This window comes from Ictalurus punctatus, chromosome 17 (genome assembly GCF_001660625.3).
Source record: "Ictalurus punctatus breed USDA103 chromosome 17, Coco_2.0, whole genome shotgun sequence".
Classification (NCBI taxonomy): domain Eukaryota; kingdom Metazoa; phylum Chordata; class Actinopteri; order Siluriformes; family Ictaluridae; genus Ictalurus; species Ictalurus punctatus.
Genome location: NC_030432.2, coordinates 7,615,843 through 7,631,045, shown reverse-complemented (window position 1 = coordinate 7,631,045; position 15,203 = coordinate 7,615,843). Strand labels below are relative to the sequence as shown.

At 37.1% G+C, this 15,203-nt stretch overlaps 1 protein-coding gene across 4 annotated transcripts in view; it reads right to left on the bottom strand.

The window, feature by feature from the left end:
- Positions 1 to 15,203, bottom strand: part of ncam1b (neural cell adhesion molecule 1b) — a 112,657-nt gene that overhangs the window by 4,447 nt on the left and 93,007 nt on the right. For 3 of the 4 annotated variants that reach the window (XM_017490150.3, XM_017490152.3, XM_017490154.3), the window contains 3 exons: positions 12,730 to 12,854; positions 10,915 to 11,095; positions 4,752 to 4,947 (listed from right to left, as the gene is read on the bottom strand). In XM_017490150.3, the coding sequence (XP_017345639.1) occupies positions 4,752 to 4,947; positions 10,915 to 11,095; positions 12,730 to 12,854 (502 nt within the window). Of the gene's footprint in view, positions 1 to 4,751; positions 4,948 to 6,159; positions 6,741 to 10,914; positions 11,096 to 12,729; positions 12,855 to 15,203 lie in introns of those variants that run through there. The other variant, XM_053687246.1, reaches the window with a different exon arrangement.

Sequence of the window (15,203 nt, the reverse complement as noted above, 5' to 3'; positions counted from 1 at the left end):
TGATACTTTACCAATAACAGCACCCCTGAAGTGTTTTATTTCTCTTATATTACAGCAATAATAATAATAATAATAATAATAATAATAAATCCTTAATTTTCCATGTCAGAAAACCTAAAGTTACAGCTTTACCTCTGACCATTACATGAGCAACAGTTGAACAACATAAACAATTACACTTTGATAAATAACAGCATGTTTTAATATGTTTATTAATAGACTTATGTTATGTACATTGTCCGCTATTCAAGTCTCTGTGAATAAGTTGTTATAATAGGAATGATAACATAGTCGAAAGAGTGCATTAATATAAACCTGTGAACATGAATTACAGCAGGCACTGCTTTCTGAGCAGCTGTTGTAAGAAATTAATTAATACCTTCTGACCAATGAGAAACAATCAACAAATGGTGCTGTGGTATAAAGGTAACTAATTTAAACATGTTGAGAAGACAACTTGATGCGGCCAGATTCAGGTCTGTCAGACAGTGTGCGGTCTGGAGAAGGCAAGTACTGTTGCATGTATAACATGATTCACACTAGACTGAGATATTTCCACCTTTCCTGTGGCAAAAAAAAAGAAAGAAAAAAGAATATATATATATATATATATATATATATATATATATATATATATATATATATATATATATATACACAGTGAGGGAAAAAAGTATTTGATCCCCTGCTGATTTTGTACGTTTGCCCACTGACAAAGAAATGATCAGTCTATAATTTTAATGGTAGTTGTATTTGAACAGTGAGAGACAGAATAACAACAAAAAAATCCAGAAAAACGCACGTCAAAAATTTTATAAATTAATTTGCAGTTTAATGAGGGAAAAAAGTATTTGACCCCCTCTCAATCAGAAAGATTTCTGGCTCCCAGGTGTCTTTTATACAGGTAACGAGCTGAGATTAGGAGCACACTCTTAAAGGGAGTGCTCCTAATATCAGTTTGTTACCTGTATAAAAGACACCTGTCCACAGAAGCAATCAATCAATCAAATTCCAAACTCTCCACCATGGCCAAGAGCAAAGAGCTCTCCAAGGATGTCAAGGACAAGATTGTAGACCTACACAAGTCTGGAATGGGCTACAAGACCATTGCCAAGCAGCTTGGTGAGAAGGTGACAACAGTTGGTGCGATTATTCGCAAATGGAAGAAGCACAAAAGAAATGTCAATCTCCCTCGGCCTGGGGCTCCATGCAAGATCTCACCTCGTGGAGTTGCAGTGATCATGAGAACAGTGAGGAATCAGCCCAGAACTACGCGGTAGGATCTTGTCAATGATCTCAAGGCAGCTGGGACCATAGTCACCAAGAAAACAATTGGTAACACACTACGCTGTGAAGGACTGAAATCCTGCAGCACGCGCAAGGTCCGCTGCTCAAGAAAGCACATATACATGCCCGTCTGAAGTTTGCCACTGAACATCTGAATGATTCAGAGGACAACTGGGTGAAAGTGTTGTGGTCAGATGAGACCAAAATGGAGCTCTTTGGCATCAACTCCACTCGCCGTGTTTGGAGGAGGATGAATGCTGCCTATGACCCCTGGAACACCATCCTCACCATCAAACATGGAGGTGGAAACATTATGCTTTGGGGGTTTTTTTCTGCTAAGGGGACAGGACAACTTCACCGCATCAAAGGGACGATGGACGGGGCCATGTACCGTCAAATCTTGGGTGAAAACCTCCTTCCCTCAGACAGGGCATTGAAAATGGGTCGTGGATGGATATTCCAGCATGACAATGACCCAAAACACACGGCCAAGGCAACAAAGGAGTGGCTCAAGAAGAAGCACATTAAGGTCCTGGAGTGGCCTAGCCAGTCTCCAGACCTTAATCCCATAGAAAATCAGTGGAGAGAGCTGAAGGTTCGAGTTGCCAAACTTCAGCCTTGAAACCTTAATGATTTGGAGAAGATCTGCATAGAGGAGTGGGACAAAATCCCTCCTGAGATGTGTGCAAACCTGGTGGCCAACTACAAGAAACGTCTGACCTCTGTGATTGCCAACAAGGGTTTTTAAACCAAGTACTAAGTCATGTTTTGCAGAGGGGGTCAAATACTTATTTCCCTCATTAAAATGCAAATCAATTTATAACATTTTTGACATGCGTTTTTCTGGATTTTTTTGTTGTTATTCTGTCTCTCACTGTTCAAATACAACTACCATTAAAATTATAGACTGATCATTTCTTTGTCAGTGGGCAAACGTACAAAATCAGCAGGGGATCAAATACTTTTTTCCCTCACTGTATATGGCAGAATTGGCAGACTTTAAAAAAATCACTGATGCCAATTTTAATAGTAGTCACTGCACTAATGCTGTAGCCTCCTAGCTAACTAAGATTAACTAAACTCTAATGTTTAGTTAACTGTTAGTTGAGTAACATTATATATAGAATATAATGATGTGATTACAAACCTCCCAAGCTGAACTGTAATTTAGCCAGCAGCAGAGTGGGACCTAAAATCAACCTACAAATTTGTTTTGTAGTGGCCATGACATTTGTCTGAAATAAGATAAATGAAAGTGCATCTGCTAATATTATAGCATAGGACTGCCAACATATAAAACCACATATGAAAAACGTAGTCATAAACAAAGTGTTGTGTGAAGATGGAAATCATTTGCTTTCTCTTTGGGGTGGTAATGGGAAACGAAAAAAAGACAGGGGGTGTGAAATTGTTGAAATTGAATGCATGTTCTTTCTTCGTTTCACAGCCTGTCAATGTCTCATATCTCCTCTCTTCTGTTTTTCCCCTCAGCTGTCTCTATGTCTCTGTAGCCAACGGGTGTCATTTTCTGTGCTCTAAGTCTGCGTTACAATTTAACATTGACAAGCCTTTTAAATTTTACCCAAATAGTAATTCATAAGAGTTAACAGTGCTTTAATTATTTTTTAAAAGACTGCTGTGCGGTATACTTAATAATGGTCTTTAATAAAATGCTGGCTTGACTGATAGGTAATTTTCTGCAGCTAAATGGTTTTAATGCAGGGCTTAGTCAGATTGCATCAGGTACCACTGGGGCTGCCATTTTATAAAGCTAGAAGTTTGTGCTTGGGGTACTAATATGTGTGCCAGAGATTGAAGCTACTGAAGTGAAGTGGTATAAAATAATGCCACTAACAAGCTAATATTAAGCTTGTTTTTGTTTATTAAAAATATTGTTTATTTTATTAACATTTTTTGTTGTTGATTGTTCACTGTAGAATCAAATGACCATCACATCAGAACTAATTTCACTAGCTCTCACCAGCTGCTTCCATTTAAGTAGACGACAATTTTTTCTGAGAGACAAAACAACAAAAACTCTGCAATGCTAGCACAAACAAAAAGCAGGGTCTCTGAGTGTTCCTAATAGTGGCCTGCTACATGGTGTTTGTGTATACAAAATGTCAGAAAGTGCCTGTGAGAGAAAAGGGATTAGAGTGGCCCACCAGAAATTCCCGAAGGTCCCAATGGCAAATCTGCAATAAAAAACAGGCCAGATCCTTTCCATGTAAACACTGAGAATTGTAGGATTTTTTTCCTAAGGAAACATACTCGTCATATGAGTATTCAATCTAGAAACACTTTCAAATTTTAAAAACTGTATCTTTAACAGCCTCTTTCTTTCTCTGTTACTAATTACTTTCTTACTCTAAAGAGTAATTTGACCCTGAAACAAAGCCTGTTTGGACTGCCTCAAACTGCTTCTTATCGGTACACAGAAGTGTATCACACTCTGCGTTTCATATATACATAGGAATTGTTCAGCACAAGTGCCTCAGAGCGCTCTCATCATTCTATCCTGCTTCTTCTATCCTGTATTAACCATCTTTCTGTAATAAACCTTTTTCACCTCAGAGGACGAGTCTGCCAGTGTTGTCTAATTTCCACGACAGTGGTTGCAAGACTTACCATCCATTTTATTAGGAAAACCTCTATGCCTGCAATTAACCAGTCAACCAATCATGTGGCAGCAGCAGAATGCTTAAAATACAGGTCAACAGCTTCTGTTAACACTCACATCTGACATCAGAATGGAAAAAAAATGTGATCTCAGTGTATTAGGCAACATTCACCAAAACTGGACAATTTTGCTGAGCCTGTCCCCACTATAGCCTTAGATTCATGTTCTTGGCTGACAGAAGTGGAAGTCGTTGTAGACTTCTGTTGTTGTGGCATATCCTTCTAAAGGTTCGGCGTGTTGTGCGTTCTGAGATCCTGTTCTGCTCAACATAAGTTGTAAAAAGTTGTTAATTGAGTTACAATTGCCTTCCTGTCAACTCAAACCAATATGGCAATTCTCTTCTGACCTCTCTCATCAACAGAACTGGGTGTTTTTAGTTTTTCACACTATTGTGTGTAAACTCAAGGGTATAAATCACTAGAGGAAATCAGCCACTTCTGAAATACTCAACCCAGTGTGGCACCAACAACTATGCAATGGTCAAAGCCACTGAGATCATATTTTTCCCTCATTCTGATGTTTGAAGTGAACATTAACTGAAGCTCTTGTCCTATATCTACATGACTGTATGCATCACAATGCTGCAACATGATTGACTGATTAAATAACTACATGAAAGTGCATGTGTTCCTAATAAAGTGGATTTTTTGCTTAAAATTTTTACCATTTTGCATGATACTTTTGGCACAAACGCGGCTCTGCCCTTTGTATTTTATCATTTTCAGTTAAAAATAAACACAGTTACAAGTGAAGAAAAAAATTAATAAATACTCCATCTACTTACACAAATGCAGCCTTTCCTGCCTCTACATCCTTGCCCTTTGGACTGGTCCCGGATTTGGCACAGAGACACATTAGCAAGCCACACTTGTTGACGAAGCAGCAGGTGGCGTCCACGGCCAACAACAGGACCACACACACCAGGATGAGGATCCCAACAATCAGCCCTGTACTTAGGCCTGGGCCATCCTCCACGTAGTCTGAGGAGTGACAGGAGATATAAAGATATATAGATTGAGAGAGAGAGAGAGAGAGAGAGAGAGAGAGAGAGAGAGAGAGAGAGAGAGAGAGAGAGCTAAGAAGACTGGCTCAAGATTTAGCAAAAGAAAAAAAGCAATTACTAGGAAGCCATGAATTAAAAAAAAAAAACTTGTAGAATTTATCTCATGAGCAACCTATTCAAACCAGATTCAAACACACTAGGAAATTACACTTTTTGACAAAGAGGTAAGGCTCACAAAATAAATATTTCCTTTAATTATTTGCCTCTGATTCTTTAACCATTTGCTAATGTTTTATTTTTAATTATGTATTATATTTCATAGTACCTATGACAGGTTTATGCATAGGTTGTCTCAGAAGATGCTGTATTTCTTATTCATTACATTTTGCTACAGTGTGTCACTGAGAAAACACACCAAAGTCAGAGGTAATAACATTTCCTGACTCAGCTGGCTCTTTCAATTGGACAACTGAGCTGGTATAGCCTTTCTGAAGTTATACATCTGTTGGTGAACAAGCTGCTCTGAAAATTCTCCAACCACACGAATAAACAAACAAGAATCTGAAGATCAAACCAGTCTACTGTCTTCTGACTCATCGTTGCTGAATTTCGAACACTCATGAAAGTTAATTCTAATTCTGCATTAAGGCAGATGGCTGTGTTAGTTTACTTCCTACATAAAAACAAATGTCAATATCAGTTCATCTGTTCTTTATCTCTAATTTTGCTTTTCTAGAAACATTACCCACAGGTCCGAAAAACAGAATTCCTTTGGAATCCATATGGAAACTTCTACCTTCTATTTTTCTAATGTTTTGATATATGTTTATTCACATAAAGACACTCTAAATTCTAGGCCCCTTTCTTTACAAAAACATTTGCAATCATGTTAAGAAAAAAGGATTTTGGAGGAGAGAAGCAGCAGACAGGCCATATTATAGTTTAATTAGAAAAATTTAAATCTGTCACATATATTGCACATATATTGATTTAAGGTGTAGAATTCTATTTCATTTAGTAGCACAAAACATTGTACTCACCAGCAAACATCAGCAACAAATAATATGACGATGATGTCAGCTGTCATAAATACATTTGCAGGTTTGAAAATTTTTTTTAAAAAACTGCAACAAGTCTGTAAAAGTGAACAAGCTGTTGTACTGAAATTATATAGATGATACTAACTGATTATGAAATGATAAAGTAGGAAACTGATTTATATTTAAAAAAGTATTTAATAAATCCAAATATGCACATGAATAGAGGGTACATGCCGATGTTTATGCCGTTATTCCCATAGATTCACAGAATAACAGTCTGAGTTGCAGATCTCAGAAAATCTTTCAATGACGTTACAAAGTCTTTCCTTAAAGATCATATAATGTACAATTTTATACAGTATTTCAGCAGTTAGAAAATTAGTTAAATATGTACAAATAGCAGAACCAAACGTGTCGCATGTAAACCTAGTGTAGTGCTTTCCATCCCCTCTTTCCTGTACAGTGCACTTGGCTGAAAAAGAAAAACTGTGCTCTATAATATAGATACGATCAAGGGAAACTGAGCTGTCTGTTTTGTTAATTGTGTTAATCCACACTTCAGGCTCAGTTGTATCAGCAAAAAGATCAAATCATTAGCAAAAGATCCAGCCAGGATGCTCTGAACACAAAAACACCTCTCACGCATAATAATATCAAAGCAATGACAGCAGGAACAGCGAGAGCACCATCGGCAAGAAGGTGCACATCACTGAGGAGCTGCCGAGTGTGACTGAAGAACACGAACACACACACACACACACACACACAAACAACGTGTCAGAAATACAGAAATGTATATACATTGAGATTGCACAGGAGAAAAAAAAAACAGAAAAGGTACGAGGATATTGTAGAAAAATATATTGCATGTGTGGGAATGTGATGATCCATCCATATCCAAGACCAGGCACAATGACACACGACAAACAGAGAAAGGAAGAGGGAAATGGGAGGGAAAAGAGAGAAGAAACAAGAGAAATAACAGTCAAAACCACAGAAATAAAGCTTGGGAATTAACCAAAATTTGAACTGATGTTTGGGAGGAAAGCAGGATGAAAAAAAAGCATCCAAGTTTAAAGCTGATGCATGGGAGGGTGGTGAATAAAGTGGTTAATGCTCTGATATCAGGCTGCATTGCTTTAGAGCAGTGTTCATCACGTACAGACCTAGATTTTGAATAAGTTATTCAAATCATCATCTAAAAAACAGGCAAAATCATTCATAAAACTAATTATATCTTAAAGAAAATGGAAATCACAAAGCCTAAACGCCCAGTGAAGCAGGGTAAGAGAAAAAGTGAGGAAAAGGAAAGAGGAAAAATGTAAAAACAAAGCAAAACAAAGAATAAATTCAAGTCCTTCATAAAACCAATCTGACCTGATTCTGGGTGAGTACAGAAAAAACACACTATGCAAGACTAGGCATAACACAAAAAAAGGGAGAAAGGCAAATGGCAAAGGCAGAAAATATGAGAATCAAGACCTTTATAAGCTAAATCTGGATTAGAAGGGGAAAAAAAACACTGAACTCAGCAGTGCTGAACTCAACCAGGCCTGCAAGTGACGAATAAAGCTCTAGAGAGGAAGCAGAGGGCTGGACATGACGGATGACTGCGGCACCTGGGCCCTGTTCCACCAAAGTTCTAAATGAAGTGTTGCTCATAAAACAGAACTCAGAAGCAGAATAATTACATGGATTTAAGATTAAATTTACCTAAATATTAATTTGTGATTTTAAATTAAAAAATGACAATGTAATGCATGTTACTGCATGTTTCACCCAGGACACACAATACACACCCATCACCTATTTTATAATTGAAAATGTGTAAAATTATTCATATTTGTTCAATTAAACGATTGCAATAGTTTAAAGCCAATAGCATTTCTGAATTACATTTTCATCTTGAATTAATTATTTGCATCATTATTCATATTAATAGTAATCTGTAATATATAAAATCAAAGATGTTTAATAGACATGCTGTTTTATGGAATTCATATCAATATTATGTTCATAACATTTCTATGTTTTAAACCCAAGTCTTCAATAGGTTATCAGGGTCTGTGGGGATGGGTTTGTTTTTTTGTTTAATACAATGTGATATATTATATTTGATTTGAATAAATCCAATGTGTGTTTGTTCTCTTCTGCTTCCTGTGTGAAACAGGGCTTACACTACAGGCAGAAATGAAGACTCAGCTTTTTATTTGCCCCTTTGTGCCTCTTATTACTGGACTGAATTATTGGTTCATGTATGAAATGTACAGTATATAGGTAATAATGCATTAAAAATATAATAAGGTGCTCAGGCTATGGTCACTTTTTAGAGATAATCTGTAACCAGTTAATATAGACCAGGATTGCTAGTTAAAATAAGGTAAGTAACAGAAATATATGAAATGGCTAGAGGTTCATGATAATGTGGTTGCGAAGCCTTTGCTTTAAGTATTTAAGTTTGGTGGTCTGGAAAAAAACCACTGAATGTTGCTATGGCTAAATTCTAAATAAAAACAGCTAAAATTGGCCAAAATCAGGTTTAGGCCAAATTGGTTTCTACTTCACCCCTCATATCTGCCAGTGGACTGGATACCTTCTTGTGTTGCACATCTCGAGACCTTTAACATAAAGTTACATGGTGACTTTTCATATGACACTATAAAATGGCATCAGTAATGGCTGCCATTCTCTATGGAGTTCATGGAACATGATTACATATGTAACCTTGTGTTTTTCTTCCTTTTACATACAGTATTTATGGATACCTAACCATAACACTCATGTACTTTTGAACATCCTATTCCAGATTTACTGTTATAATAACTTCCACTCTTCTGGGAAGGCTTTCGACTAGATTTTGGAGCATGGCTGTGGGGATTTGTGTTCATACAGCCACAAGAGCATTAGTGAAATCGGGCACTTATGTTGGGTGAGGAGGCCTGGGGTGCAGTCGGTGTTTCAGTTAATTCAAAAGGTGTTCAGTTGGGTTGAGGTCAGGGCTCTGTGCAGGCCACTCAAGTTCTTTCAATCCAAACTTGGCAAACCATGTCTTCATGGAACTCACTTTGTGCATAGGGGCATTGTCATGCTGGAACATGTTTGGGCCTATTAGTTCCAGTGAAGGGGAATTGTAATGCTACAGCATACAAAGACATCCTATACAAGTGTGTGCTTCCACCTTTGTGGCAACAATTTGAGGAAGAATCACAAATGGGTGTGATGGTCAGGTGTCCACAGACTTTTGGCCATATAGTGTATTTCACCATAATGACATGGACATTTTAAAAATATTCTAAACATGCGTTTTCTGTGAAGATTACATTAGGTAAATAAGAAACCAATTTAACAAATGTGGATGCAAAAACAGTTGAAGTCTGTGAATAAAGGTGAGTAAAAAGAAAAACATGATATATGACATCTCATGGTCATATTTATTATTTTAATATTTTATGTATTACGTGTTAAATTATATATATATATATATATATATATATATATATATATATATATATATATATATATATATATATGCATGCAGCTGTACAGATATAGCTTTAAATCTCTTATTAGCAAGTCAGAGGTTTCAGCAGCAAGGGGAAAAATCTAATCTACTTTAATCTACTCTAGTCTGATATGTTCTTTTCTCCCTTTTCACTTTTGGGATAACTAGAATTTAAAGAACTGTGAGAGAGAAATGTTAGAAGGAAACGCATCTGTTCAGGAAAATCTATAGTATTCTTAACTTTAATATAGTATAAAATAATGCTCATGATGTTAAGGGTTTTCCCAGGCTGCCACACACATATACGGTACAGTAGCGCAGGAGGATAATAGTAAATAGTGTGATCTGGTGTTAAATGAAAATGTCTTAATACGTTACATAAGCACTCTCAATCTTATTCTAAACTTCTTTTAATGACAAACCTTCCAAGAAATATACTACCAATGGGACCAGACAACAGTTTCAGTTAAGCTTCAGAAATCTCATTTCCATAGACACCCCTGTGGAGGTACCTACAGATATTTGGCTGTGAGAATCCCTTATTGGCATGCTGTTCAAGAAGCAGCAGCAAAATCATGAGGGGTGTAAGAACGAAACAAACAGGCTTTGGATCCCATCCACTTTCTTCCTGCCGGGCCACAAAATGCGTGAATCCAAGTTTCCTATATCTACAGAGCTATCCTAGAGTGTTAATAAGAAAAGCTCTCAGGACTATGCTGCACCAGATGCTCATTAGGTTGAAATGAGTCAAGCGAGTCCAACTGTGACCTCTGCTCATCTGACCAGGCTGAACTCACTGAACACTACTCACTTTATGGTGCTTTGAAGCTCAGATTTGACACAAAAATGACTGTCAGTAATGACCTTCTCTCAAAGCGGGGCAGGGATTCATTGATCTACTTCCCTAATGTGGCTGGTGAGAAATGAAAGAGTGGCCAAATGGTGCAACAGGGACAGTGACTCAGACAGCTATAATAGTGCCAGATCTTCTGGACATCATGAGCAAGGTCAGTAATGTAAGGACACCACTGTGAGACTCCTACAATAGCTTGATTCCCCTCTTGAGTTTGAAGAACTCTCAAAAGATAGAGAAAATATTATTTTCTCTCCTTAGAATATATTCTCTCTGCAGACGTTCACTGCTTTATTAAAAGTATAAGTAATGTCTAAACACCGAACTAACAGATGAACAGTTGCTTGCCATGACTCAGCATGCATCATAGTGTAAGTGGCCAAAGGGTGAGTGAGGAAAAAAAGGCGATTTCTCACTGCATTCATACTTGGTGCTATAACCGTTCTGAGTCAGCTGTTAATGTTGTGCGTCAGTATGCGTCAGAGCAAGGGATGGATGGACTGATGGATGTAGGGGAGGAATTGGGGTGCAAGAGGTGGAGGAACTCACCTGGAGTGGTGGAGGGCTCAGAGGACGTGCGAAAGTTCAACAAGCCAGGTTGTGACTTGCCCTGCTGGTTCTCGGCCACCACCGTCACGTCATACTCAGTGTTCCAGTCCAGGCCGCTTAGGAGGATGTGTCCACTTGTGCTCGGGACACGGACCTCGTCTTTCCAGGCCAAGTCCTCTCTCTATATTAAGCACAATCAGTGAGGGAACTTACAGACCCAAAGGTCTTTCAGATAATTTCCTAACATTGGCTTGAACCACATCAAAGCTGTTTGCTTGAAACTTGGCATGTTAATATTATACAGTTGAGGACATAAATTTACATATGCCTTGCAAATGGTAAAAAAAAAATTTTTTTTAAAGGATAATAAAAATTGCATTTTTTTTTTAATTTAACTCTGCCTTGAATAAGCTATTTCAAATAACAGATATCTACATATAGTCCACAAGGCACAATAACTAAATCTATGTTGAATGAACTAACCAGTTCAAAAGTTTATATACTATTGATTGTTATTACTGTATAGTCTCACCTGGATGATCAACAAATGTTTTTATGTTTTGTGATAGTTGTTCATAAGTTCCTTGTTTCTTCAGAAAAATCCTCCAGGTCCTGCACATTCTTTGCTTTTCCAGCATTTGACCCTTTTCCAACAATTTAAGAATCAAGAATATGTAAACTTTTGAACTGGTTCATTTGGGTAAATTCAGTTTTTACTGTGTCTTGTGGACTATATGTTAACATCTGTTATGTGACATAGCTTATTCAGGGCAATACTAAATAAACAACAAAATGCAATTGTTATGACCCCCCACACCCCTTTTTAATTTATTAACATTTTGAATATCCTGCAAGGTGAATGGTGAACTTATGACCTCAATTGTATATATTAGTGCATATCAGATTTTCGTTAATATCTAAACTTTCATAAATTTTTATGCAATGCTGAAAATTCTGATTGGTCAGAAGTTTTGATTAATTTTCTATAACAGCACAGTTTGGACGGTAGTTTCAACTACAAGGTTTATATTAGAATCCTTAATGTAACCTTAATTATTAAGGTTTCTAGACACCAGCCTTTCTATATTAACAAGTTACACAGGGGGATGTATGGAGGATGCTCTACATAAACAGATTTAAAAATGCATTTAATTGTTAATATGTGTTAGATAAGTTTTCTGTGATGAGATGTTCATTTAGCATTTTTGAAAAGAGTCAAGCTGTAACAAAGTTTTCTGACATGGGGAACGTTTTCAAGACAGAGGACTTTGTGGTTTCTCAGTACTATGACAACCTGCAATTGTTGTTTCACTAATTTCGAGAGAAAGAAAAATGGAGAAACTGTTGAGTGAATGTCGAGGGAACTAAATTGTTAAGTGGATGTTCAACAACATTAAACATAGCTACAAACATATAAAAAAAAAAGTATGAGGTGTCGGCCTTCTATTAGTAAAAATTGGAATCACTGGCAAATTGCTGTGGTATAGGACAAAAATTCAGGATGCACTGTTATTGGAAAATAATCAACATTTGGGACAGCCTTTATCAGCATCATAGGTCATTACTTTGTGCACTCTGCACATGTAACATTTTGTGATCATTGTATTATTAAGCTTTAACTGGGTAAAGAATTAATTGGAGATTTGTGGCAACAATGTTCTGACTGTCCAACTAGCAAAACGTAAAAGTAATCTAATCCATTTTACACCTCTACATTTAAAATGTATATTTAGAAAAATGGGTTCCGTGCAGTCTCTCACTAGCTTCTCAGCTCAGTCTATCCGATAAGCATCATATTCTTAACTGAATACTTACAGCTTTGTACCGGATGAGGTAGTGTGTGATGGGCGAGCCTCCGTCATCCTGCTTGATCCACTTGACTTTAAGTACATTGCCTTTTGACTGTATGGCTCCCTCCAGTTTAGGGGGACTGGGCTCCCCTGGAAACACACACCAATAATAGTAGTGAGCACACACACTACCAGGTTTTTCAAGGAGCATACATATTTCTGTCTTGAGTCTTTCCATATGTGAGAAGACCTTATTTTTGTAATTGCTCTTTTATGTACGTTATTGTGTATTTCAGAAAAAAGTAGTGTACTAAATGATTGACATTGATATTATTTTCTAAGCTTTATGTTTCTGTTGATTATTTGGAGATGACTTTTATTTCTGAATCACTAATGTGTACTTCAGTGTATTAACTTTTATTGTGCTCAATACAAGCTAAGCTATAAAGTGCACTTGGCTGAGAGCACTGCTGTAAGAAATACAAATAATAAATTGATTACTATTTACAAGCATCCAGAGAACTTTAGTTTATATGTGGCAGCCTGGGGATAACCCTTCACACAAGGATTTTTTTTTACATTTTCTATTATATACAGTGGGGCCCAGAAGTCTTAATACAGCAATTTTCATTACAAATTATATTACTGACTACAACTTGAGTGAAAAGTAGAATCTTTGAAATATTTAGATGATTTAAATATTAGTTTCTTAGTATTTGGTATGCCCCCTTTTCGCTTTAAGGACAGTGTGCACTCAACCCTTTCATGACTCTACAAGATTGTGCAAAACTTTACGATCCATTTTAGATAAAATCAATTGAAGTGTCATGTGAACACATGCTTCAATAGAAGAGATTAATCATGAGAAAAACCTGACCTTTTGTACAAAGTAGTTAACATGGTCAATATCACACATTTGCTTACATTTAAATGGGGTCCTAGAAATAGTGCAGGAACTTGAATATTAAATATAAAAAATATTGAACCATTACTTTCTTTATTTTAAATATTTCAGAATTCTAAAACCGCTGGTTTATTTCCTATTTTAAATTAAAAAAGAAAATCCCAGATTTCCAATGTGTTCTCAGACTTTTGAAGCCCACTGTATATAGGTCAGTAAAATCAAAACTTTCTTGAAGTTAAATTTGCTTCTCTTTTGCATGTATCTCAAGGACAAGTAAACCAATTCTGGTTACACCCAAAAGTGAAAAATTGCATTTAAAGATTACGTTCTGACTCAGATATGTTGACAGACAGTATGTGATTACAAACTGAATAGATTAGGTTAATGTCTGTTTCACTACATTCTGCTCAAGCCCAATTTTTTTTTTTTTTTGCTGTTTGTGAGAATTCATTAATACCAACATACAACAGGTTTTCCCAAACCACCACATACACTGTATTATACATCCTGTAAAGAACAAGTGAATACAAAGAAATAGAATATACAAGTACAAATGTGTAATTATTTTAAGCTAAATATATTGACCAGTTAAAAGTAAGCACTGAAAAAAGACTTCCACGTAACCACTTGTTTCAGCTAGACTCCTGTAGATGTCAAGGAGAAATGTTGCGTTGTGTGTAATGGTGAAAAAGCAGCGTAACCTCTCCTTCACGGACCATCATTCATAATCCATTATAGATTAATGAGCCATGGATGCTAATTTGATTCCCTACATTGGTTGGACATTATAAAATGACATTCAACAACATTAGCGGGGGCTTCATGTGTAAAGACTATGCGTGAACAGACAGCATTGAAAAATGAAGGCCTTTAAGTCACATTAGCACAGTCATTAGCTACACTTGTAAAAAAAAAAAAAAAAAAAAAAAAACCCCAAACAAAAAAACAGAACAGAACATCTCACTTAGCACAGTTAAATCATTCTGCTCCAGGTGAAGCTTTTCTGATGCCTTATGTACCTTTGGAAGAATTTCCTGTTTACCAGAGAATCCCTGGTGTTGAGCAAATACATGTAGTGCAAAATTAATTATTACAGCATTATCACTCGCAGTGTGAATGAATGCCTGCACTATTTATACGTCTCCAGCTGGACTTACTGTGGCTACTCAAGGCTGCAGCGTGATGAACAAAGACATGCAGGAGGCAGATTAGGTGCAAAAAGAGTGATGTTTTATTTTTAATACCTGAGGAAAGGGGAATGGTGTGAGCATGATGGCTTTGGGTGTAAGTGAAGAGAGGCGCTGTCTTCCCGGTGTGTACCCGCGGGAACTACGGAGAGTGGCGTTGGCAGTGGGTAGTGGTTGAGGGTGCAGCTAGGCCAGGGAGTGCCTCACTTCTCTGTGCTTCCGTAGCCCTTTTATATCCTCCCGATGTCTGCTGGATGGTGCTGCTCCAGTCATTGGCCACCAGCCATGTGTGTTTCTGCCGCCTCGCCTTACAGCCATGTGCATCTAAACTGTCCAAAACACTCTAGGTGCTGAAGCAGCGCTGTCCGTTCAGAAACCGAAGCGGCATTCGTGAGAGGAGCACGTCGG